This window comes from Brienomyrus brachyistius, chromosome 5, assembly GCF_023856365.1.
Source record: "Brienomyrus brachyistius isolate T26 chromosome 5, BBRACH_0.4, whole genome shotgun sequence".
Classification (NCBI taxonomy): Eukaryota; Metazoa; Chordata; class Actinopteri; order Osteoglossiformes; family Mormyridae; genus Brienomyrus; species Brienomyrus brachyistius.
The window spans coordinates 10,937,830-10,963,683 of NC_064537.1; the positions used below are offsets into that span (position 1 = coordinate 10,937,830).

General features: G+C 49.3%; 2 protein-coding genes across 4 annotated transcripts in view; one reads left to right on the forward strand and one right to left on the reverse strand.

Annotated features, from left to right (window-relative positions):
* Positions 1–1,243, forward strand: part of ntn1a (netrin 1a) — a 51,812-nt gene extending 50,569 nt beyond the window's left edge. Inside the window, 1 exon segment of the mRNA XM_049013917.1 lies at positions 915–1,243. Within this exon segment, the coding sequence (XP_048869874.1) occupies positions 915–1,243 (329 nt within the window).
* Positions 1–25,854, reverse strand: part of stx8 (syntaxin 8) — a 49,853-nt gene that overhangs the window by 16,301 nt on the left and 7,698 nt on the right. For 2 of the 3 annotated variants that reach the window (XR_007398032.1, XM_049013916.1), the window contains exon 7: positions 13,245–13,346. Coding sequence is in view for 2 of the 3 variants with exons in the window: in XM_049013916.1 (XP_048869873.1) it covers positions 13,245–13,346 (102 nt within the window). In the remaining variant the exon portion in view is untranslated. Of the gene's footprint in view, positions 1–4,912; positions 5,663–13,244; positions 13,347–25,854 lie in introns of those variants that run through there. The other variant, XM_049013915.1, reaches the window with a different exon arrangement.

The window sequence follows — 25,854 nt, forward strand, 5'->3', positions numbered from 1 at the left end:
TACTGCTCCCAACAATGGGTTGTTTTTCCTTCGAAGTCTGCAGATTCTTTCGTGAAATGTTTCACCATTTCCTCTAATTTGCTATGAAAATAAAGGAATTCAATCCCGGGGGCCATTCCTTTTGTCTGAAACCTTTCCCCCCCCCCACTCTCTTTTTTTTTTTTTAAAAACTCGCTGGTCTGGAGAAGGAAACCAGTTGTCAGGGAAACATCCAGTGTAGAGTGTTTCAGTTCACAGGGAGGTGTGCTTTTCAAATGTACATAACGGGCGACCATTCTTCTGTCTGAAGAAACACTATGGCAACTGTTGCCGTGAAAACGAATGTGCGGGACGGCACAACAAGGGAGGACAAAGGTCAGGTCAGGAGGAATGAATGGGAGGAGTGATATTGGCCAAGCAGGTCAGCAGTTTGGACGGATTCATACATAAGGGACAATACTGTTTTCTTATTATTTTGCTAAATTGTTATTTTGTATCTTGGTGACAAATGGCTGTAATGTGACATTTTATACTTTTTTTAACAGGAGTATCTGATGTCAGAAAGTTAATACATTCCCTGAGAGGGTCTACAGTCCCCATGGTTACGACAGAACCGTCAATAAAACGGGCGTTCAGAAGGTCGCTGGTTCGAATCCCATCCTTGGCAGAATAGTCACATCTCCGTTGGGCCAATGAACAAGGCCCTAAACTCCCTGAAGCACGCCAGGGCGTGCAGATAAATGGCTGGCCCTGCTTTTGGGCCCCAGGTTTTGCTGTACAGAGATGTGTTTGAAAGTCTCAGATGAGAGTAAGATGGGAAATGTAAAAAGAACCATCCCACTGTACCTGTACTCACGCAAATAGAAAACGAAGCAGGAATTCATCATTTCCTGAGCGTGTATGAAACGGACACATGTACCTCTGTCTCTCCACAGCTCTCCAAGTGCACATCCTGAAGGCAGACAAGGCTGGCGAGTGGTGGAAGTTCACGGTGAACGTCATTTCCGTCTACAAGCAAGGGCAAAGTCGCATCCGACGCGGGGACCAGCTCCTCTGGGTGAGGGCCAAGGATGTGGCCTGCAAGTGTCCCAAGATCAAGCCTGGAAAGAAGTACCTGCTGCTAGGGAACAATGACTCGTCCCCAGACCCGAGCGGGGTGGTGGCAGACAAGGCCAGCCTGGTGATCCAGTGGCGGGACATGTGGGCCCGGCGACTGAGAAAGTTCCAGCAGCGTGAGAAGAAGGGCAAATGCAAGAAGGCCTAGAGGGAGGGGGGGGGGGGGGTCAGGTGACTGCAGGAGGGGGGAGGGGGAGATGGGGGGACGGGGGGGACGGGGGGGGGTTGGTGGAGTTGCTTTCAATAGAAGCATGAAGAGAAAACTAGGATGATTTTTCTTTTAGGAACTTTTGTGAAGGAACTCACATTGCAGTTTTCTATTTTTCCCTCAAGCAATTTTTGTTTTTGTGATTTGCCAAGTTTGCACCTAAATACTTCAGTGCATAAAGTCATTTTTGCATTTTTATCCATGGTAGGTCCGCAAAATGTTCAGTCCATCTTCACCAAACGTAATGCTTAGGTACAATAGCAAAAAAAAACAAAAAAACAAAACCTGTATCGGATTCCTGTTCAGTCACATATCCTTAGTCCACGTGCTGAATATCATACAGCGGCCGCTGTGGTGGGAGGAGGATGCAAGCGGATGCTGATGCTGCTCTTATCTAGGAGGCCATTCCTGTGGGTGTGAGGCTGCATCGCAGGCAAAGAGAAACTGTGAGCATCAAGGGAAACATTAACACTTTAGATGTAAAGTAAAGCATCTTTCGGTATGGCGCGAACTTCTAACGTAATATAGCGTTCGACACGTGGGCGGTGTTGTTGGACGGCACGCAGAACCAGTAAAAAGTTTAATGCGTTCTTTTTTTTATTCTTGTGAAAATTCTTATTCACGTGGACAATACCTCATATATGACAATTCCCTCTGTGTTGTTTTAAAAACTGCTAAGAAGCTGCATGTTCTGGGTAAATCGATCGCTAGCCCTGGTGTATGTGGGGGGAAAAGGAGGATGAGAACGTAAATGTAGAAAAAAGGTTTAAAAAAATAATTTAAGATTGTTTTGAGTGTGTTTCTTTAGGACAGATGACGCTTTAGTTAGAATTACATTATTTTCATTGCCTGCAGGGGGGAAAGTACATTCGTATTCTCCCTATTCGGCAATTTATGTCCGTACGGTCTTCTAACGCTCTCTCGTCGGTTTAGAATAGCATGAAAAGTTGTTTCTGGGGAGTCTCGTTCTCTCGTACTCACCCTGTACTGGTGCTGTTGTTTCGTATTTATTGCATTACTTTAACTCGTTAGTTTGCGGGGAGTGCCACCCACAAACACACATAAAACAACTACAATAATAAGATGATTCCACCCGATGATCTCTGGATATCACAGGCGCTTCTTATAGCGCAGCATTTATTTTGCTTTGTCTTTCCACATCGGCTTGTAAGGTGGTTTTTATTTACTTCAGAGTGTCGTCCGTCACCTTCTCACTGTGGGTTACTTTTCGCGATTTGGGAGGGGGGGTTGGTGGAATGTGATCGTCGGTTGTCTAAAAAGGGCACTTGGGACAGCACCTTCAATCGTACAGGAAAAGGGGGCAGGTGTTAAGGCACTCCCAGCCCCCACCGCACGTGTCTGTTGTGGGCAGGATGGCGGGGGCTGTGGTGCACGTGGGTGTCAGTGCTGAGTTTCACAACTTTTTAAGGGACATGTAGCGTGCAAGCTCAGAGAGCATACATACAAATACTTCACGTGAAAAAGGACATTCTGACCCAAATTCAGATATGTCAAACCATGTTATATGTAAATCAAACTAAGGAGTAATTCAAATAGCAGCATAATAATCGAAAGATGTACTATTATTGCCCGAAGCGGATTGTTTTAACTGTATTTGCTGAGACGAAGAAAAAATAAGGTGAATACTTCACATCAAACTGCTTTCCACACTTATTTTTTTCTATTTGGTCTTGCCTCTGTAAAACTGTACTGGCTTGTCTGGCGTGCCGCCTTCAGAGTCCCGGCGGCAGAAACAACAAAAGCCGTAGGCTATTCTGAAAAGAAAATGAAAATTTCCGATGTTTCCCTAACTCTGAAGACACTTTTGGTCTGGCAGCCAAATCTGAGACGGACTGAAAGATTCCATCGCAAAAGAAGGGAAAAAATGCACATTCGCCTGAAGCAGCAACGAAACCAGTGACGAAGCAAACGGAGAAAGCCCCTTTACTGCAAAAGGCGCCCAGCTGGGGAAATGCATGTGTACATTTTGAACAGAAGTGCAGCATTTTTGAAAACTGACATTAAAAATCTATCAACAGAAAAAAATAAATATTTGTATTAAACATGACAGTTTTGCTTCGCTGCTTTAACAATTAGGATTTTCTGTATTTATACTCTCCTAAAACAGGCAAAAACCCAAAATAATAAGGATCCATTGAAAGTTTGATATTTATCTGTATAGTTAGAATTATATGTACATGGGTAGATAGATTATAACGACATAAGACTAACCCCGCAAATTAAAAGCAGACCAATGACAAAGAGACAAAATAGAAAATGCGATTCCATCAAAATTACGGTAAAAATCCATCTTTCGGAAGTGAAGAGAGTCTTGTGAGATCGCAGGCATGCACACAAAGGAACTTACGCTTATTGAGACCAGAACCAAAGCAACTTCCACGTATAACTACCACAGTTACACCTAGAGATAAAACGAACCAAGTTAAATGAACCGGTCTTTTACATAGACCTATATGTATATACACACGCAGCTTATATACGAAAATATAGACCGCATACGGTCAAATACCCATACAGATCTCACGAGTCAGGGCTACCCTTCTCTCACGTGACAAAGGAGCCGATTCGCCAGTGGTGACTCCCATATACAGGGCTTCTTCCATGATGTGACAGTAGGCCTCAAGACAGATGTAGGATAATGGCAGATACCCAGTCTCACGGACGGCCAGAAAAATAAAGCTGAGGCACGTTTCCAGGGACAGGGCACCGGGGAAGGTCTGAAAATGTTACGTTTTATAATTCTTCTTGTATTAATTGTATAGTCCATAATAAACTGCATCGTACTGGTATCTTCTCACAAAAACGAATGTATATATATATTGCATATGCATATATTTAAATACATTTTATTGTCCGGCAGCATAATACACAATATCACATTTAATTGTATTCATGTCTGGCACCTCATATATAAATGAACTCTAAAACTTAATGCGTCCAAGTAGTCCCAGAATGTACCCCCCCCCCGCAAAAAAAACAATGTTTTCCTGCATTAAATCTTGAGCTGATTTTTTTCAGCTTCTGTTCATACTATGAATTGTAAATGTAAATGTTGTGTAGCTGTGCCCATTGCGGGTTTGCAATGTCGTTTTACGATGCATACTAATATATTATCGTTATTATATATGAATATATTTAATGACATGAAACATTGTGGATTCTGTCATTTTTTTCAACCCATGTCTGGCCGTTTAATGGTTACTGTGAATTAAACCCAGAAGGAAAGAATAACCAGCGAAGCACCGACCTAGTGGAGCTAAATCGACATTTCATCGGAAATATACTTCGGCAAACGCTGTAGTGCGACGCCTTTCCGCACCTGTGTCTGGAGCAGGATGCTTTCTAAGGAGTTTCGCTGATTATCGGCTTCCTTCCGGGAGCTAAGCAACGCAGCAAAGCACAGCACCGAAGTTCCCAGCGGCAGTAACTAAAAAAGGACGGGTGCAGAATGTAGCACATCGCCTAAGGTTTGCATGACATCTTCAGCTCAGACGGAACACACTAACGTAACGAAGCGCGGCATTTATAGACAAGAACGGCAAACTTTCAGCGGCGTCTGAAGTTAATCATTACACTCAAAAGTCAATCTGCAAAAACATTTTTTTTGCCTTTATTTAAATTTACGACGTTTTCATATTGCCCTATGCAGAGCAGCTTACAGTCGGTGTCATTTATTACAAATTACAGTTAAGATAATTTAACACGAAGGAAACGGGTATATTAGCAACACATAATCGTTATTTGCTTTGCTTCTATTGATTTTATAAGCATGACATTCTAGGAGAGACTACATACAGGCATCGAGAGTAAATATTAATGAATATTGCTAAATCACAAATTATTATTACTGACAAGTAATTTGCACCAGGGGCCCTAAGTCGTTGGTTGGGGTTGGGCTACTAAATTGTAAGCAGCCCAACAAGACCCCCCTGGTGCATTAATTGCGACGCTGATGCAGAGTGCAGTCGTGTCTTGGAGATAAACAGTTCTTGGAAACGTGGGAGGTCAGCAGCTCATTCCCGCTTTCCGCTCCGGAACGATCCGAATCTGCTTTTTATCCAGCCTTTCTGAAAACGCTGCCTCACATTCACATTGAAAATGGGAAAAGAAAATTCAAGAAAACAGGACGAGAAGCATATTACGGGGATAAGATGGTGTGTGTGTGTGTGTGCGCAGGGGGATCTGCTTCCCCATCCTCCCGTCGCAGTGACAGTGACGCTCGCGTGTGGAGACCTTCCGTGCTGCCGTTGAGCGCTGGGGTCAGTTCCCGTTAGCTGGTGGGCCATACCGCTACCACCACAATGGCGATCAGGAGCAGGATGATGACCACCAGCATTCCTGAGAGGAGACAAGACCAAACAGACGGGGGGTGGGGGGTTATGGGAGCGCAGCTGGATTTGGCCAGACCGCAGTTACGCAACACCCCCATTGCCGGGACGACTTCTGCCGAGCTCCGTTTCCCACGCAGCTGAGGGTAGCTGCGTTCGTTTAACTTTCGGTGCAGGGGCAGTTGGTGGTGCAAACGCTGTGAATTTCGATGCGTCCTGACCATCAACCGCAACAATGCCGTCTCAAAGCTTGGGGTGACGGGCCCCTTTTAGTACATGAGGGTTAAGAGCGCGTTCTGGAAGCTTCTCGGCATCGTATCTCGCAAACTATCTTCTATGTTCACAAGAGTTCGTAAGAGGACGACGCTGATAGAAAAAAAACGCAGCTACATGCATCGCAGCCAACTGAGTTTATAATGGCATTGAAGGCGAGATTACCACATGGTTAGCCTAGCCAATGGGAATAAAAAAAACAAAATGATGTCATCATTCCAACATGATCAAGTATTCCTCTTCCACGAACATGTTTCTTTGTATGCTGGAAATAAAAAAGGTGTATATTACAATATTGTCAAAATCTCAGTCTCCCATTATTCTTACTATAATGACCTTTTTTTCATCCAAACCAAAATGCTAAAGGCCACTGGCCATTTGGGAGAACCGTGTTATAACAGATGTGCCGTATTAATAATAAAGCAAGGCCGTCTCTAAGATTTCCCTGCCTAGTCGTCAGGGTGGTGGGTAATTGCCCCATCTTTGCATAAATGTGGAGTTCCCAGCATGCATAATGGTAAAAGGAGTGAGCACTGGGATTATGGGATGCCCACAGGTATTACTCTGCTATTCCTCCAGTATTCCCAGCCGTAAAAGCAAAAAGCCTTGATAGTTGCGATGGGCTTCTCAAGGAGGAGGCAGACGGCCACACGCACACTGAGAGGGACGTGACCAGGCAGCCCCTCATTAAGACCGTCAGGGTGGAGGTCGGACCTGTGTTTTACGGCTCACCAGTATTTACCGGACAGCTCTGATTCTCCCTCATCTCATCACCCGGGGAGGTTGGAACAGAGCAACACAAAGGCAGCTGGATGTTTTCACCATGACCGTTCTGATCATTTTCGACCAGCTTGTTTCTGCGAGATCTCGGGTGGACGCAAAGTGCAGATCGGCTCAGGTGAACCCTGTTAGGGCAAGGATGAGCACTGCTGAGGAGGCGAGGATCCCAAAGAAGGCCTCCATTTGATGGCCGTAACCTGCATTTAAGGATGAGAAGCAAGGAAAGCCGGACTAGAGAGGAATACAAAGCGGAGGCACCTTACAAGGGGTCGCAATAACTTGAAAAGCCTGCTCCAGTGCGACATTCTCAGGAGAAAAAAAAATGTGTCCCCAGCATGGTTGCCCTCAAATTCTCTCTCAAAACATCCAACATCCTCTGCATGGTGATATCATTTCAACCACAATGACAACATGTTCTTTTGCAGGTCCATACTGCTGATCACTTGATTTGCAAAACTCTTTTTTTTTTCTTGGAAAACAATGACCTCAGAGGTCAGTTCACAGCACGACTGAAAGCTACGTGACAAAGTATAGTGACTATTACTGCACTATTGTTTGGTGGCTGGGCTTCCTGGTGAACAGGTTATGAGCGTGCATGACCATCAGAATACCAATGGACATTGAGTCCAAAACATCTGCAGATGCTTTTACCCAAAGTCACTCACATGGCTCAGCTTCCCAATCAGCATAACTTTTGTAGACTTTTTCTTTTAAATATGTTAAGGTTAAGTACCTCACTTAGGGGTACAAGCCGAGCTTTACTGAGATGTTCAGTTTTATGGTTGATTTCCCAACTGCAGATCCTCTTCCAAGCCGAATAAAATGGTCCAGGTTCACCTGGACCGTACCCAAATCACATCCCAGTAATCCTCAGAACAAAACCGTTGTGCATTAATATGCACATATATTGACATAGAAGTGCATTAGACTTTCCAGTTTAGATGGTCGTTATTTGGTCCACGATTCCAACGAAAGATCCGTTGTTGAAAGTCGTCAAAAGCCTTCTGAGCTTTTTCTCCTGAAGACCCATGGGGGGTGAGTTCCGCGTCCCCCTTCTGGAGCGGACACACGACAGCCTCACTAGTCTAACCCCCATTTTCCCCCCATTCTCTGGAAGACATCAGCATGGGTTTCAAACATCTGAATCACCGCAAATCTGAAGGCTGTCAGCCACTCGCAATGGTCCCTGCTTACTCAAGCGGCCCACTGCTGCTTCCAGCGAGGCTGGCTATCCTCTAGTTCACGTTTGGTTTACATTTCTCTCATACTTAGGGCTCCTTCCTTGGGCCTGGCGATGGGGCCTCTGAGGGGCCCGGGAGAGTGGAGCTGGGATCCGGATGACACTGTGCCATGGATGCAAGAGGCTCTGAGGAGGATGGCAAGAATGGCTCTCTTAGCCGCGGTTCCCTGGTGGAGCACTCCGCCACCCGTAACATTGCTTCATCATGCCACAGCGCCCCCAGAGAACCCGTCTTAGCAGCAGAGGGGAGGGGGCAGTGGGCACGTCCTGACAGTACCAAACAAAATTTCAAGGAAGCCTCTTGTGCAACTGGATGAAGCTTCGGTCGGACAAGGGGAACCAGAGCCAAAGTCCATGAAGTCACAAAAATGGGTGAATTGACGTCGGCTGCAAGAGGCTTGCAGCCAGATACAGCGAGTTAGGCGAGGCCAAAGAGCGAGAGATGGGGACCAGGGCCTTCCGCTAGCTCTTCTATCCCAAACACGCGAGCCAGGCGAGGACAGAAAGCCTTCTAAAGAATAATCCTCATAAGGAAACTATAGACACAGAGAAAAACACACACTAGTGTAGTCTCTCAAATTAACATAGCTTTGGTAGAGTCCTTATAAAACCAGGGGTGGACTTTAGTTTTTGGACTTGACAGCAGCATTAAGGGGTCTCTCCCCGTCATGCCACCCCCACCCACCCCTCCTCCTCCTCCCCCTACATCTTTACTCTGGAATTTTTTTTTGAAAAACTGTCACCATCCAGCTAAGTAACTAAGTAAGCTACTTCTGACCCCGATTCTGTGGGCGGATGACAATGGTCATGTTCGCCGGCCAATCAGATTAGAGGTCGTTCAAAGTGACCACCCAAGCGGCGTTCAGTGGCAGGGAGCAGACACCCCCACTGCGAGCCACCACCTCAGCCCCACAAATCAAATCAGATGAGGGGGGCAGAATAGGCTGGGAGGGGAGGGGAGGTGGGTCTCCACATGGGAATCCCCTTGCCTGGATGCAGCACCCCAGTGCGGCACAAAAGATACAGATGACCTCGGCAGCGGGGGGTCGAGCCTTGTGTTAACATGATTACCCGTCATTTTACCAACTGTAATCCTCTTAAAGCGCACACACACAGACACACACATACACACACAATAGGGTCTCACAAAACAGCCTCCCAAATTCACGGATGTGTGTAATTAGCATAGAATTAAATGTGGATAAAAATGGCTCTGATTAAAGGGGTGAGGATCATAACACACAGAAAGGCGGGAAGTGTGTGAGAGCAGGATGCTGGTTATCATGGTGTGTGCATATGCACCGGCAAACCCTCCTCCCCCATTAACTGCGCATCCTCTTAAGGACAGGACTAAGTGTGTCCTGGGAGGACATGAGATAAAGTACCGAAATTAAAACCATATTAATTGCGGATGGGGGACCATAGGGACAGAGCATGAGAGCAGTAACTCTCAGACTAAGAATATGAAACACTGACGTCTTCGCTCACAGCCCCATGGCAGGTTGCCGAGATTAGGACCCCTGCTAGAATAAACCGGGGGGGTCTCATGCCAGGCTCGTTTACCTCCCCCCCCCCACCCGGGGGGGAACATGGGTATGTTTGAGGGCCCCAGACAATGCACGCCTACTTGAGATGCAAGTCGGCTTCAGGACGGCGAGGTGCAGGAGCGGCTCGCTGCAGGCTAAGTAGATTAGCGGCACAGAGGGGCTGCCCCGGGCAGCTCGATGAGGCGATTAAACCCTGGGAAACTCGCGCCACCCGTCCCAAGTCCCTAGGCGGCTGGAAGGATTGGGGCCCCCAGGCCTAATCTGCCCTCCTCTCTCCAGCTGGGGGAGTCACTGCATGAAAGGGACTGCATTTAACTTTTTAAAGACCAACTCAAATTTTGGTTTGGGGCAAACTTGGCACTATTAAAACTGGTTGACCTAAGCCTGTATTTCGCCGCCGAGTTTAAAGCACCTGCTTTTACTTTAAACTCCATGTTTTTTTGCAATCCCCCCCCCTTAGTCGGATGTCACACTCAGACCCACCAGCGGATGTAGTTCAAGTATGCATAACAAATTAATGTTAATTTTTCATGACAGTGTTTCTGTGGGAGTCCGAGTTCTTAACAGTAGCAGATCTAGGTATCTGGCTGAAGCAGCAGCAGCAGAATTTGAGATACCAAGTTCCGATCCATTTGGGGTCCTTTTCATTATTTGGGGGGGGGGGGGGGGGGGGGCAGAAAAACGACCTCTGGTTACAGTTTAGATGTGATCTTCTTCAGTCAGGTGGGACGGTCCATCATGCCTGTCCACCAGAGTCACGCGATTCGATTCTGATGAGGGTATTCACAGAACAGCGTTCAGAGCCCAGAGCTGGGGGGGGGCTCCTTCCTCCACAGGCGCACTGACCCCTGGTGAGGCCCAGCCTGCACTCATTCTTGCCTTCAGTTGGGCAACAAAAGACAAAGGCAGTAGACACTTTCCAGCCCAGGCAACCTCAACCCCCCCCAAACACCCCTTCCCCAACCGCTGCCCGACTCAAACACTCTTGGGTTTGGGAGCTCTGCACGTAACAGGGATCTCAGAAACAAAAGCTCGAGTTCCTTAATTAAGTCAAGATCGGAGGAGAGCACACTGGAGGGCTCAGCTTACACATTTTCTCCCTCTATGGACCAATCGGGGAGTTTCCCCCAACAACCCCATTCCTCGCCTCCTGTATAATACCCGGAAAGTCTGACACAAACCCCCTGCGTTTCCTCCTTCCCATCCCAGGCCCCCACCACCTCCTTCTCACCAGTCCCTGGCTTTCGGTTCCCCTACAGTCGGGGTACTCAATCCCTGGCTTATTAACCAGCAATACAAAGGCTCTTCTCATGTGTCTTGGAGAAACCCTACAACTTCAAACTCCCTCGAGCCACCCAAAGCACACAGAGGTATTTCGACCCACAGCCTTTACTTCATTAACAAAATTTCCATCTAGGATTAGAGGGAATATCGCAAATTACTCTGAGAGACTCTCCTGTTGGGGCACAACTGTGCGAGTCTCTCCTGTTGGGGCACAACTGTGCGAGTCTCTCCTGTTGCGGCACAACTGTGCGAGTCTCTCCTGTTGCGGCACAACTGTGCGAGTCTCTCCTGTTGCGGCACAACTGTGCGAGTCTCTCCTGTTGCGGCACAACTGTGCGAGTCTCTCCTGTTGCGGCACAACTGTGCGAGTCTCTCCTGTTGCGGCACAACTGTGCGAGTCTCTCCTGTTGCGGCACAACTGTGCGAGTCTCTCCTGTTGCGGCACAACTGTGCGAGTCTCTCCTGTTGCGGCACAACTGTGAGAGTCTCTCCTGTTGCGGCACAACTGTGAGAGTCTCTCCTGTTGCGGCACAACTGTGAGAGTCTCTCCTGTTGCGACACAACTGTGAGAGTCTCTCCTGTTGCGACACAACTGTGAGAGTCTCTCCTGTTGCGACACAACTGTGAGAGTCTCTCCTGTTGGGACACAACTGTGCGAGTCTCTCCTGCTGGGACAGAGGGACAGGAGCCTGGCACGTCTCACCCATCCTGAAAACGCAGAGCAAGCCGCATCTCTAAGAGGCTGCCATCCAGCATGCCGTGGGAATAAGACACCGCAGTGAGCACTGCTTGTCACATTGAGAGAAAATAAAAGAAAAAATCAAGCCCCCCCTAAACCTCTTCAAAGACTCCGCTCACCTTCAAAAGATGACAAAGACATACAATAGTGGCTAATAAGTTTGGCTGTCTGTATCAGATTTCAATCGCTAACAGATCGTCCCTTCAGCTTGTAAACGTAATAATGAGAGATAAGTATCTGGGAAGTGAAGGAAAACAGCATTCCAACATGATACTGTGGTAAAGCTTCAGTCTGGGACCTTTGACCGTTGGCGAAAAAAATAACCTTTACATCTCGTGCTGCTTTTGGCAAAACATTCAGAAAGAGAAGTCACTCTCTGTCATCTCCGTCATCTGATTTCATGAACCGTGACACGAAGGACGCCCAGAATCACGGTCAGGCGCTCAGAAGCGGCTCGCCGCGATGACATGGTTACGGCGGAGTATGTCAAACATGGCCCTCGACAGCAGAATGGCGCCGTTCCCACGTACGAGTCCGTCGGGCGAGACATAACAGAAGGCACTGCATCGGGAGCAACGGGGGCTTCGAACATAAACACAGCCGGGGTCGGGGAACCACAAACACGTACCCAAAAAAAGATGGGGCCCCTTTGATAGATCTGTGGCATGTTCCATTTTCAATTCCTTCTCTGTCAGTCCGTCAGACACAAAGACAAGTGTCAAAGTGACAGAGGGGAAGAGGGATTGGGGGAGTGAAAACAGAGGTAGGGTGGGCGCAAATAAGAGCGGGGGGAGTTTTCATTCATCATTCATCCCCTTCACCTCGCCCCCCCAGCCCATGGAATACATTAATGTAGTTAAGCGCTGGCATAAGAGGGAAACCTCTACGGGCAAAACAATATGGCAGAGACTCGGAGTCTGGGATCCTCAAATAAAGCACCGCCGGGCGTCATGGCGACCAAGAAACAGCGTCGCCTCTCCGATAAGCTGACCTTCATCTTGTTGTTTCACCAGAGCCGACCGGCCCCGGTCACGGGTCACCCTGTTACCAGGGCCCCAAAAAGGCGGCCATTTCCTTGGCGACGTGGCTCTTGGGTTTACCGGGCAAATAAGGGAGGAGGGGGTAGGGAATATGGGGTCCCTGGTTTATCTCCGCCACTCTTGCCTTTTCCCACTGGGGCCGAAAGGAAATCCCAGTACCGCTTCAAACGAAAACGATCCTCATGCCTGGGCATGGCGCTCGGTTTTAACTGCGGCCTCACTTTGGCAGCCCCTGCATGAGACCTCCTGGTTAATCACACGGCATTCATGCACTTCTGCACACCTGCAGCTGCAGTAGGGACCTTGGCAGCCAGGAGTGGGCAACAACCACGGCCTCTAGTGGCAGCTGGAGAGATTCTGACCTCCTTTAACCCCCAACAGAAGCCGAGGGATCATGTGCATGACTGAGCTTGTTTACCCAATACCCTCTTCGCTGGTTCATATATCTGTTCGACAAAACAAATGCATTTTTAAGGGAAACAGCTTAAATTACAAATGTGAGTCACACCACACTGGACACTCGTATTTTCATTGCCAAAAAAGGCATGATCTTCACTGCTCAGAGAATTCTAGAAACTCTACCAAGACTCCGCCATGTTTGGACTCGGCCATCTTGCCAATAAGCATCTCGCTCTCCGAAAGGGTCGGGAAGCCGGGAAACCATCTGGAGGTGTGAGGGAGAAACTCACCACAGGAAGATGCCTTGGTTTCCACCAGCTTGACCCTGCGGGATTCGTTGCGGATCCTGCCGTCTGTTTTGTCCACCAAGTGCGCCAGATCATCGATGATTTCTGGAGGAAGAACAAGCAGACGCACAAGAGCAAACAATTTATAAAGTTTCTCAAAGCATGAAAAATGGAAACTCCTGCTACTTTCTTAATCCTCCTAATTCCTGAAAACGGATGAAACGATGTCTGACCTGAAGCTAGAGAGAAAACGAGCATGGGCAGCTCTGTCCAGGATAGAGGCTCGAATCAGCAGAGCTATAACTGCTAATAGCCACGTCGGTGGTAACATTCTGCGGGGGCCGGAAACCACCATTCCAACAGCCGCCACGCCCAAAGAGCAGAGGATTCAGGGGTTAACGATGCTCCTTCAAAGTGTTCATCCATGGAGCAGACCAGCCAAAGGTTCATGGGCCGAGTGAAAACTAATTCACAGCCTGAGTGACAGAGTAAACCCCAACTGAAAAATAAACCCAAACGAAGATGTTCTACCCTGGAGGCCTTCAATTGCAACAACCTTCTGAACTTCTTAAAAGCACTCTCTTTATATCCGAAAAAAAAAAAAAAAAAACAGGCGCATAGGTTTCTTCCCAATCTGTGCACCGGCTGCTCTTGGCCTCCTGCTTGATCTCCCAGCCCCTGAGAACTCATCTGGAATGGGGCACTAAGGCAAATCAAACAGTCAAACACAAACCGAGTCTGGAAAAAAGCCCCCCCCCCCAATCTGAAAACCCATTCAGATTTACACCCTCAGCAAGCTGGATGTTTGTCAGCAGAAAAGGGAAGTGCGGTTTTCTTCTGTCGCCTTCCCCCCCAGCTGCCAACACAAACAAGCCGGAGGAATGACCCGTTTCCCACAGGGCGGGCGGGGGGGGAACTGATCACTGACACCGAGATACCACCACATGTCCTCTGGGAGGCTAATACACCGATAAGCAGCGTCCAGGCCCAGCGGCACAGGCACGCTGGGAAACATTTACTGCAATTAGCACATCTTTAGCAAGAGTGCGATCCCATTCTGCCGTACCGTTGCGTGCTAGAAGAGGCGGCGGCGCGGCTGAGATCACAGCAGCGGCAGGAAAAAGGGAGCAAGCCCAGAGTACGTGGAGGGGCTACAGACTCGGCTCAGATTCGCAGAGAAGCACAGGGCTGTTTATTCAAGGTAAGACACACGAAAACAAACACGGTAACCCCTTCTCTCCCAGGAGTCTCTGACTGCATAAACCTCCCAACTGAAATGACGGCCCCCGATGAACAAGGCCTGAGGACAGGAGAGGCATCTCCTCCTGGTCTCTTCTTGTTTCTGGATCGCTGCTCTGGTCCAGATGTTTGTTGGCTCAGCAGGTGGGTGCCGGGCAGAATGGGTGGGTGCGAAGGGATGAGGTGCTCGTGCGAAGCCCAGAAGGGAATGCAAACCCAGGGGAGGAGGGCGTTCGTCAGCAGCCTGGCTCCCTGGCACCTGCGGGGGCTCCTTGGCACAGCAGGACAGTTCAGGGATACGCCAATCGCACACAGATGTTCCCAGGGTGACGTCGGCCTGCTCCTTTTATTTCCTGACCACGGGCCATAAAGCCCTTACCGAAAAAACACATAAAAAAAACTCTTTTATTCTCAGCCAGTTATGCTTGGGGAGACTAATTACTTTGCAGGTCACTTTCCTGCACGTTCGAAACACAGACGTTTAACGGGAAACCTCTTCTCAGCTCAGCTTGATATCAATAAAACATCACCCTGTTTCTGGAAGTGCCCGCCGTATCCTGGATGGAGATGGCCTGACTTCAGAAGGTTTTAAATGAGAACGCCACGCGCAAAGGGCTGTTACGGAGATTACGTGCGAAGGCGCAAGGTAATTAATGCGTGTGTCGTAATCTCCCGTGCTGACTGTACGTGGTCCCCCAGGGAGACCCACCCTTCATTTTTTCCCCCAGGGAAATTTTATCAGGGACCCTGCACCCCGGCTTTACATTGCTGACAGAATTTAGACCGCCGGGAAAAAAAAAAAAGTACTCCTGATCTAGCAGCATCCGCAGGATTTCTGTTTAATAGCATATGTGCGCAAAAAAACATAACAGAAAGTTTTATAATACAAAGGAGAACTCTTTTACGGAGCGTGGGGTTCTGCGATAACATAACGTTTGTACTGCATCCAAAGGAAACCGAGTCACTAATGACAGCCTCTTCCACCTGTTCCCTGTTCTGCAGGCAGCAATTCAGCCAAAAGCATTAAGCACTCTAATAATTTCCCATAAAACAAATATGATTTTTTTTCCCTTCCATTTGCCTGCCCAAAAAAAAACAAAAAAACACTGGGGTCTATTACTTTTACAAGACGAAGATCCCTATGACATGGTATTTACTTACGAAAAAAATCAGTTTTGTGTATTTCCTCGCTCATAAGTGGACTGGGGTTCTCATGGAGTGTCGGCTAACGAATGCCAGACATACAATGTGAGTGCAGAGCTTCCAAGCACATATGAACCATGGAAGAGAAGATCTATCTATCATGAAGAGAGAGAGAGAGAGACAGAGAGAGAGAGAGGTAGAGCGAATACCCAGAACAGCACAGGTGTTGACCAACACGCAACTTTGCAAGTTAAGTGGATTGAGGCAGAAGTTAAGATTAAGGCAGGGAGAATGACACAACCGAGGAGGTTAACCAGGGACGGTTTAGCTCAGTGTCAGTAATGTGGGCCCTGTGACACACCAGAAGGGAGCCACCCGCCAAAGGCCACCCCGGGCCAGACACTGAGCAGCAGGACAGGCCAGAACTGGGGCAGTCCTCCTCCCAGCTATCAGCATCACACGGAGAAGCCTGACCATGGGGGTGGAGGGGGGGGGGGGGGCTATAGAGGGCAGCTGGGTGATGCCAGGGAGCTCTTCCCCACCCACCCCAAATAAAGAGGCACCTCACCCAAAGTCTCCGGCCCAACGTCGACCCAGTGGCCGTGTGGTTCTACAAAGATCGGTACGTCACAGCGGCTTCAAGGCCACAAACATTATGACAGGGCGCCTCCCCATGGCCAATTGTGAGAATGGGAGTTTTTTTTTTCTTCTCCAAACCATTCATTCAGCTAGACTTAATATAATGATTTCCCCTGGGAATGTGGCCCGGAGTGGGCAAGGGTAGCATGGGGGTGGGGGGGGGGGGGGGGGGGGGGTGGGGGGCACAACTGTTACTAATTGGCATACAGTATAGAGCTTGCTTGCGAATGAAAACACCAACGCTGCCCTGGGCCTGGATCCGGCTCCGCCCTCTGCTCTGAGGGCCCCATCCTCCGGGAGTGCAGCCATCGAACCCTCCCCAGGGGCACTCTGTGGGTTTTCCTACGGACCGAGCCAACTTAAACGTGACCATGACCTGGTGGCACTTGGGGCGTTCCCCAAGTAGCGGTTCCTTAAAATCTCACACCCTGGGGAGTCAACCAGCCAAATGATATTACTTAGCGCACCCAGAAGCATTTTCTACTATAAAACTATGGAGCTTTGTTTCCTCCCCTCCATCATCTTCAGGGTTTTATTTGAATCCATTGCATTAAACTCTGGTGTGTTAGTAAATGCCAAAATTGTGTGACAATGTTAAATGCAGAAGGTTAGCCGTGCTGAAAAAAAGCACTATATCAACTAAATTGACTATCTTCTGTGAGGATGTGTGCAAATCAGGCTTGTGCAAGTCAAGTCAGAGTCTAACAGTTCGACTTTTATTAAGTCTGCCACCATCTCGCATAACATGCCGGGTGTGTGTCGCTGGGGGATGTGTGCGCAAACCCAGCCACAGAAAACTGCGGCCGAAATCAGCTTCGGTGGCCTGGCCGCCGACAAGCCACGTGTGCACCGCTGCCTGGGAGGAACCCAGAGAGGCCAGGTGAGAGCGGACATGCCAACCAAGGCCGGGACCCTTGGAAACAATCTCCCAGCTCCTGGACTCACCATCCGGCTGAAGTGCTCCTCAGGCGATGGAGAGAACAAAAGTTAAAATGAAAAAAACCGGCAGAAGGAAAAACGCATTAGCTGGTCGGGTCCTCAAAGCCGACGTTTCGCACTTCAGTGTTTAGCGATTAAGGGGATCTCAGTACGAGGTCTTCTGGTAACGATCAGCACCGCCGGCTTGAAGAGATAATTAGAGTGTAGAAATCACATGACGGGGGGGGGTGGGGGGGTCATAAGAGAACCCGACTCATTCTAAATGTTGGTAACATTTTTTTTTTTTTTTGAGAGCACTGACGGCGAGTCCGAGAGGGAGGACGACCCGCTCCTAAATGCCGGGCTTTTACCGATGGATCAGCCATCGGCATGGAGATGCCAGGCAGACGGCCAGATGTGCTGGAGCCCATCGGTGATGGGGAAACTACATAACTATGGCTCATTAAAGGGCCATTCAGGAAAGGTGACAAGTTAAACTGCCGTTTTTTTTTTTTTTTTTTTTTAAACAAACACGCTGGTTTTATCTTGAACCTCTTGTAGCTGTAACCCCTCTGTTAGCCTATCAGACCTGTAGGTGTTGTCCCTGAGTAAATACCACATGCGTGGCTTGGAATAAAACATGAAACATACCAGGGTTTCTCGTTTTCAAAACCAAACAAATCAGTGTCGATCTATGTTCCCCCTCGCGAGGTCGGGGGCCAGGTTAAGAGGCCAGAGAAGTCTCCAACCTGACCCCTCCTTACTTCTGGCACCACTTTTGATCTGCCGCGGAGACCTGCGACTTGGCATGAACTGATCCGGACATTCGGGGCTCGATCCGCTTCCGTTCCTGTTCCCAAGGCCTCCAATGTTTGTGGAGAAAAACACAGAAGTTGAATGGAGAACATGACATAAAAAAGGCTTACTTGCAACTGTTCTCATCCCTCAAACTGAAGAATCTCAGGCAGATGTCAACATAACACACCCCTGCCCTGTACATGAATGAGGGACACTGGGGGCCTGAGGAGCGCCCAGCACACGCGGCTTGATTCTGACGAGCAGGAAGAAGCAGAAGCCCGCAGCCTGGCATGCTCCTCACTAATAGCACAGGTTCTGCATTACACTATGCAGGTTTTTTGAGTTACACGCAAAGATTAAATTCCTCATGCCGATTTCGATTTGCATTTGTTAGACAAATCAAACGGTCTCCTTTGAATCCCGAGATCGAAATTCCCAGCTGCTCTGGCTACTGCATCTTGAATTAATGTCCGTTTTGTGTGATGTTTACCTAAAGTCTACGGCGAGCTTTTTGATCTAAAACTGCCAGCTCAGGCTGATTAAACGATGCCTGATAGCACTGTTTACTGCTCACGGCCAAACTATTCTTTCCAATATTTTCCCAGCACACATAAATATATTTCATTCTGTTGATAAATCACAATTGACCCAGAGCCACATGCTTAGAACACCAAAAGAGCGGCGGGAGGAACAAACCCCTGATTTTGTGTGTATATATCAGTCATACTCGGTCTGCCGCCCGCTCGCCCGCCTGCCCGGCCGCCCACTCGCCCGCCTGCCCGGCCGCCCACTCGCCCGGCCGCCCGCTCGCCCCTCTGTTATTCCAGCAGAAAAGCGCTCCGCCCCACAGCTCTGGAATGCTTACTTTTAAGCCCGAAACCCAGCATGGTACTGCAAGCGTTTTCCGGGGCGGCCTGTGTATGCTAACCTGACTGAGTGGGGCCGCAGAGGAAGCCGGATGGGTGTCGGCAAGGGGGGGGTGGTTCACCCGCTGAGGTAACGCTGAGGTGGCCGAACAGAAAAGCCGTGGCACAGCCAATAAAAATGTTTGCACTGACACAACTTCTGACAGCTGAAACAACTTCCCATCGGTGGGGAAGAGGGCGCCCTATGACCCGCTGTGACAACTCTGATGAGGGGGGGAGGGTAATATTCATCCAAATGTGTCACCAAGACATCCACGATAACTTCCTCCAACCCCCCTGGGCCGCGCAAACCTTCCCAGCTGCAACGGCAGGCAACCTCATTCTGTGCAATGACACACCTCCGCCAGGGGCGGGGAAAATCTTTCCTTTCAGGGGAGGAACCCACCCTCACCACCAGGGTTTGAGAGCAGATGATGGAACTGAAGCGCAGGGCATCATGACCTCATCTCCTCTGGGCTCCATCAGCAGGTCAGATTATGACCCACGGCAGGTATTTGCACAGCGTGGATGGATGCATCTCCCACGCGTCACCCTGGGCCGGGACCGGATTCCTCAGACGCACCCAGAAAACCGGCAGCTGAACAAACAGCCAAACGGACACCCGGCGGTTCCTCCTCACCAGACAAGTACGGAGATCTGCACGGCCCAAATGAGATGATTCTGATGAAGTACGATCTTTAGGATGGACCCAAGTGTACAGGTGAAGATCGAAGTTCCTAAACAGAACTGTACTGTGCAGCGACTCGGGCAGACCTACAATAAACTACAAGGAAATGTTCCTTTGAAGTGTGTGTGTGTGTGTGTGGGGGGGGAGAAGCTCTGCAATCAAATCAAATTAATCACAGCAAACTCCAGCTCACAGCAGCTGAACAGATGACGGGGGCAAAGCACCATTCGGAAAAAGGAGCGTTTTTTTGTAGATTCATCCGCGGCTGCATAAAAGCATCTGTTGAAAATAAAACTCATGTAAATTCGTAATAAAGTCCCAATGCAGAGGCGGCTGCCAGGTCCGGCGATCTGCAGCTCTGCCCGAGGACCAGACAAACAGAGGCAGGCCGCAGCGTTTGATCAGCTATTGGCCTAACATGGGCTGCTTTATTCACAGCCTGACCTTCAGTAAAAGCGTTACCGTAACCGCAGCAGGCGGCCTGTCGTTCTCTGTGCCCACATGCAAGCGCTCAGAGCCCATGCAGCTGAAACACATAAATAGAGGAAACGAGGCACTACCCACAGGGTCCTGGGAGAAGCCACACTGTAGAGATGCCAGCAGATTACAGCACAACAGTCAGCAAGCCGCCCCTTGAAGGGAAGTGGGTGGGGCTTACAAAGACTGGCGGGAGAAGCGGGTGAAATCATGTTAACAAGCCACACCCCCTCCTCCCGTTGCATTCGGAGGAACGGGGCTTCGAACCAGCTCCACGCACAGATGGACCACCCTCCGTGCGATGGACGGCCAAAATGCCAGCGATGCGGGATCCGCGGGACGCACAGCCGAATATCACCATGCCAGACGTAACGAAACGTGCCACAGTTTGAGGGGCGGGGAGAGGTCACATGGTGACGAGATGGAGGGCTATGCTGGCGTCTGTGACAAAGCTCTGCATCCGTTTAAATCCAATTACCTCCTTGGGGGTATATGTGCCCCTCCCCAACTCAGCATTTTAATACAGCTACATTATCCTGAGTACAGAGAGAGAAATTAACATTTCCCCACTTTCCCCCGTTAACTTGTACATATTTTCACACAGAAAGCTTCACATGCTATTTTTAAATATTTATGAAGATGCAAAATATATATATATATATATATATATATATATATATATATATATATATATTTTTTGCATCTTCATAAATATATATATATATATATATATATATATAGCATGGGAATCCTACAATGTAATTAAAAACAAAAAGACTAAGATTAGCGCGATAATGATTTGTAGTAAGACACAAACACGACCCTGAGGGGCAGCTCAGCTACTCGAGGTAAAAGAGGAGTGGTATGACTCTGGAGGGGAAAAATTCTTAAAAAGGCCACGATAAAGAAAAGGAGGCTACAGGTTCCCCTACCCACCATCGCTGCCTCGGCAGCCCAGCTCCTCTGGCGTGAACTTCTGCGGCATGAGCTCCTTCCAGATGTGCCGAGGGAAAGCCACTGACCACTAAGGTTTTACTCAGCATCTTTACGGGATCAATAAATGCAGACACACACCGCAAGAATACAGCAGCCTCTGTAATCCACCCCCCCCCCCCCCCGCCTTGTGGCCACAGCATCCCAAGATGCTGTGGCCAGACGATGCTCACTATAGCGCCCCCTGTCTGAACCATTGGGAAAAGCTTCCACTAACTTTTCAGCTAATTTTCACAGTTTTTTGGCCTACCAGTCAAGGTGAGCCGGGAGCATATTCCAGGAGGCTAAGGGCAGGGGACACCCTGGATGAGAAGCCACACATGCAGACTGTACTCACACAGCCCGGGGCGGGAATCGAACCCACAACACTGTTATATTGAATCTAATGCAACACTAGTGAGCGTCCTCTTAGCAACAATGTCAGAAATGTTGGCACGAGGTGACAGGAAGTCCGAAGCTTGGCAAACAACAGGGAGGAAATGCAAGAAATCGGCAGTGACACAGATCCTATCGCAGCTTCCCAGCTGTCAGGCCACGAGCCAGCTGTCTCGGCTATGACATCATCATTCCTGGACTGAAAATCGCTACAGCGGCTCAGGCGGCGGCATACAGGGACGGAGGACGGACCCAGCGGCCGAAGCTTCCCATGAAACAACTGATCGACGTAGCCGAAGCCTCACCTACGGCTCCCCGTCCTGCGGCGCTCACCGACCCCCATTCAAACCTGTATCTTTGTGGTTCTGTGAGATCCCATCACGTCATCTCGGACAGGTTGGTGCCAATCATGGGAGCTTCAGAACTGTCAAGAACCCTACGGGCAGTGCGGTTTCCAGGCTGAACTTTCCAGAAAGTTCTCAGTAAACAGTCAGGCGAAAGTGTAGGAGGGAAAAAAAGAGCCCCCCCCCCCCCCCCCCATGACGGCTGATGTCCGTGTGACTGTACTGCCGCACACGAGCACACGCTCGTGCCATTAACACGTTACAGTGGTGAGTCCCGGGGGAGCTCAGGCGGTGGGTCTCAGTCAAAGATCAAAGCAGATGTGAGCGCAGATCTGCGCAGTCTTCCCACAGAAAGCTGTCGCTGGCAGGGAGTCGGACAGGTTCCCGGAGCCCGTTCGCAGGAAGGCCACGAGCAGACCACGCGGACCGCAGCAATGGGCAGCAGATGTGTCCGGCCCGATCCGCCGCCGCCAATGAAACTCAGCTAAGCATCCAAGAGATTCGGACCAGAGCCTGGAACTCCGCCCAACACCTCCGCTCCTTGATGAGGGCACAGAAATGTCAGCATCTGCGATGCAGACTGGAATCAGCCGGAGCTCTGCACAACCTCCACGCACAGATAGGCTGGGCTCATGTGTTGACAGATAAGCAGGAGATCCATCAGCCTGTTGGCCATATTGTACATTTAAAGCAAGATCGACAGGTCTTACTTTCATCTTTGGTCCGAGCAACGTTACACATTTGCACGGCATCGCGGCCCCCAGTCCCTATCGCCACGGGAGACGGCGGCGGTGTGACTCAGGCAGCTCGCGGCACAGCAGAGCCCGTTTTCCCCACTGTGTTATGAAACACTACCTTCCACCCTTAACGAAGCCCAACGCCCCTCAGACGAGGCAAAGCGAGCGACATTCAAGAACATGTTTGGTTCTGGAGGTGTCCGCTGCGGAGCTCAAGTCACGAAGAGGGTTGTTTGGGTGCCGTGGGAACGGGAGGGACTGAGGAACAGCAAGTCCATTGTGTAACCAAACAGGCGACCTGCGCGACGTGTAAATGAACGGCGGTGAGCAGCTGGTTTTAATGAGAAGACGAAGGTGTGCATAGCGGATGGCTCAAGCTAATCAGGGAGGGTGATTACCGTGTTGGAGGGGAAGGGGGGGGTGGACTACAGCTGTGCTGAGTAATCTGAGCAGTGAAAGTGGAGGGGGCGTTACTGAAGGGATGCAAGGTCCTCGATTACGTGGGTGGAGGGGGGTATCTCTGTTAGGGTTACAGAGTCCTGCCATGTCTGGCTGTGACCAACCATTGGGGTAGTCTAGAGGAAGCTTTTTTTGGGGGGGGGGGGGGGTTGTTATTCTTATTCCCACGTTCAGAAGCTTCTCAGAGAAAGATTAAGCTGAAGAGCTGGTAGTGGGGAGATGTGGCTGCCAGACCACTCTATGGTGTTTTGGTCACGTTTCTGTCCAGCCACCAGGGGGCGCCAAAAGTAAATCTGTGGGAACAGCACTTCCACGCTGAGCGACGCGAGGGACACGACAGGGGCGACGAAACTGTAGGCAGATAAAGGCGCAGAGTCATGGAACCGGGAGCAGCTGTGGCAGATAACGGAGCCGATCCATCAGCCTGGGCACGGCCTGGCCTCATCTGGCCGCGGGGGCCACCATTAGTACCGTTTATTTGTTCTGATGGCTGTTCCCGAAATGGCGAACAAGACCCCGCTTCTCCGCGGCCGGATGGCGCGCGGGTGACGTCACCACCTTCCTGCATAATAAACAGTTTCCCAAAGTGCTGTGTTTATTTGCGGCTAATTAGCGCCCTAAGTAAAACTGCTGATCCGCTTGGGGGAGACTCCGATCGTTTTTCTCTGCACGCGTAAACACGGCACCAAGACACCATCGTCCCGCACTTCATCATTAAACACATAATCTTTCTCCCTGCTGTATTCTTTCCTAATCCTAACACACTCCAAATAAATCTGAGTAGATTGTTCTGTTGATCCAACTCTGATTGAGTTTCGCTTGCTGCCAGAATATCAGCAGAACATCGACTTTTAATGAAACAACCCGGGCTCAGACACGTAGTGATTGGTACGATCCAACAATCGTCCTGTACAAATGAAGCAAACTAATTGGCAAGATCCTAGATGTCTGAAGACACTTCCTGCAAGATTCACCCAGCAGGGGGGAGCGGTTTGGGCACCCATACGTGACTGAACCCCAAAGCTCATAAATGCAAATGAAGGCGAGTTGCCGATTCGAAACAGCCCTTACCTACCTCTCCAAACCAGGCCCTGAAACTCCCAACTGAGCGACACGGCGGGAAGTGGACGGATGAACGGGGTGTGCGCTGGGAATCTTAAACAGCCGGCACGGAGGGGAGGCAGATTAAATAAGAAACAGGCCAAAGGCGTGCCGAAAATAAACTCATCTGTTCGTTTGGCTGGTCCCAGTCAGCCGTGCAAGCTGCTTAACGAGGACTGTAATAACCCAACATGAAAGTCTGGAAATTGAGCAGAGGCCTTCCAGCCTTGCTGAACTGAGGAAGACCATGCTAAGATCATCCACCTCCAAAGTCGATCACAGAAAGCTATTCATAACTGGGGCGGGGGTCCCGCCATCCGAAATGTTCACAAATGGGGCTGAAATCAGAGAGCGCCCAAGTAGCGGAAATCTAAACGAGGAGGTTATATGAGAGCAGAGACGACCACCATATCCTAATTTGTTTATACCTTGGAATAGCGAGAAGGCAATAATGAATGCCTGGATCTGTCTGAAGGTGCATTCTTACAGTTCGAATGGAAAGTCTTGTAATACTTCCGGAATAAGGGGAACACCATCCCACTCCACACAAGGACTAGTCATGAAGAACCTGGAACACAACGAGCCGATTTTCAGCCGATTTAACATATTGATTCAGGATCGCAGCTAATCTGAACTCTCTGATCGGACTGTATGTTAACCGTCACCTTTAGTCGTGCCGTTGTGTTCCAGTGCAAATTTTCTGAATTGACGGGAGTCGACTATTCATCGCTCTTGGTTGGTGCTTAGCTTTTTACCATTGGCTCGATGTTTTCCAGGCTTGAAGGTTCTACGGGTACATAGATTGCTCATATTCTGAAGCCACGCCCAGCTGGAAAAAGGCGGATCCCACAGCAACCAAAGAAAAGCACAGGCAATACAATAATCCAGATAAATACAGCAAGAAGGTCAATATAACCACAATTTTTCAACCTTTGTCAATGTGCCTGGCAGTAAAATTACCATATTTTACCTTGCAAATATAACCAGTAGTACACAGCAATTCAGGTAACATAAGCCCTTTACGTCTACTGGAAGAAAACAAAATCTCTCAGATCCAAGTCCAGACCTCACAAATAGGCAGAAAGGTACATCTGTACCATAAATTTAAAAAGTGCGGCAGAAATGTTCCATGTGGAGAGTGCAGATACTCAGAGAGGGAATACATAACACACGCTGTGTGTGGGAGACACGCCTGGGTGAAAGACTAAATGCTCTAAATATGTCATCCACCGCCTGACGTGAGGCACCGTTCCTCTGGCGCTGGGGCTTCCCTGTCGAGGCAGCAAACAGCCAGACCTTCTAGGAATAATATACCCATCAGTCTCCACCTGTCCCACACTTTAGGGCCCCAACACCCCTCCAATAATGTACCAGGAGATGGCAGGTAGCTAAGGGCCTGGAATGAGGAAGGATGGTCCCCAGAAGGACCACAGGGTGAGGTCCTCCAGTGAGACCAGGTGAAAGGCTCTCCTTCCACCTGCTGCAGCCTTCACAAGAAGCTTTAGCAGAAGGCTAGGCTCTGAAAGCCATCTCAGGAGCTTCTGTTCCCAAGCTGGGGAACCCAACGACAAAGCTAAAGACATGGGAAGATGCCAGTTCACCAGGTAGGGGAGGACAGCGTGGCCGATCATTACCGACTTCACAAGGCCTTCCCAATCTCTGTAACCACAATGTGCTTTTGGGAAAAAGTGATGTCACACTCTTTGGGGGTAGGGGAAGGTAGGGGAAGAGCTAAAATAATCAAATATACCCTTTTCCCCTTACTGCTAACGTTGGCCAAGATAGTCGATTCCCGTT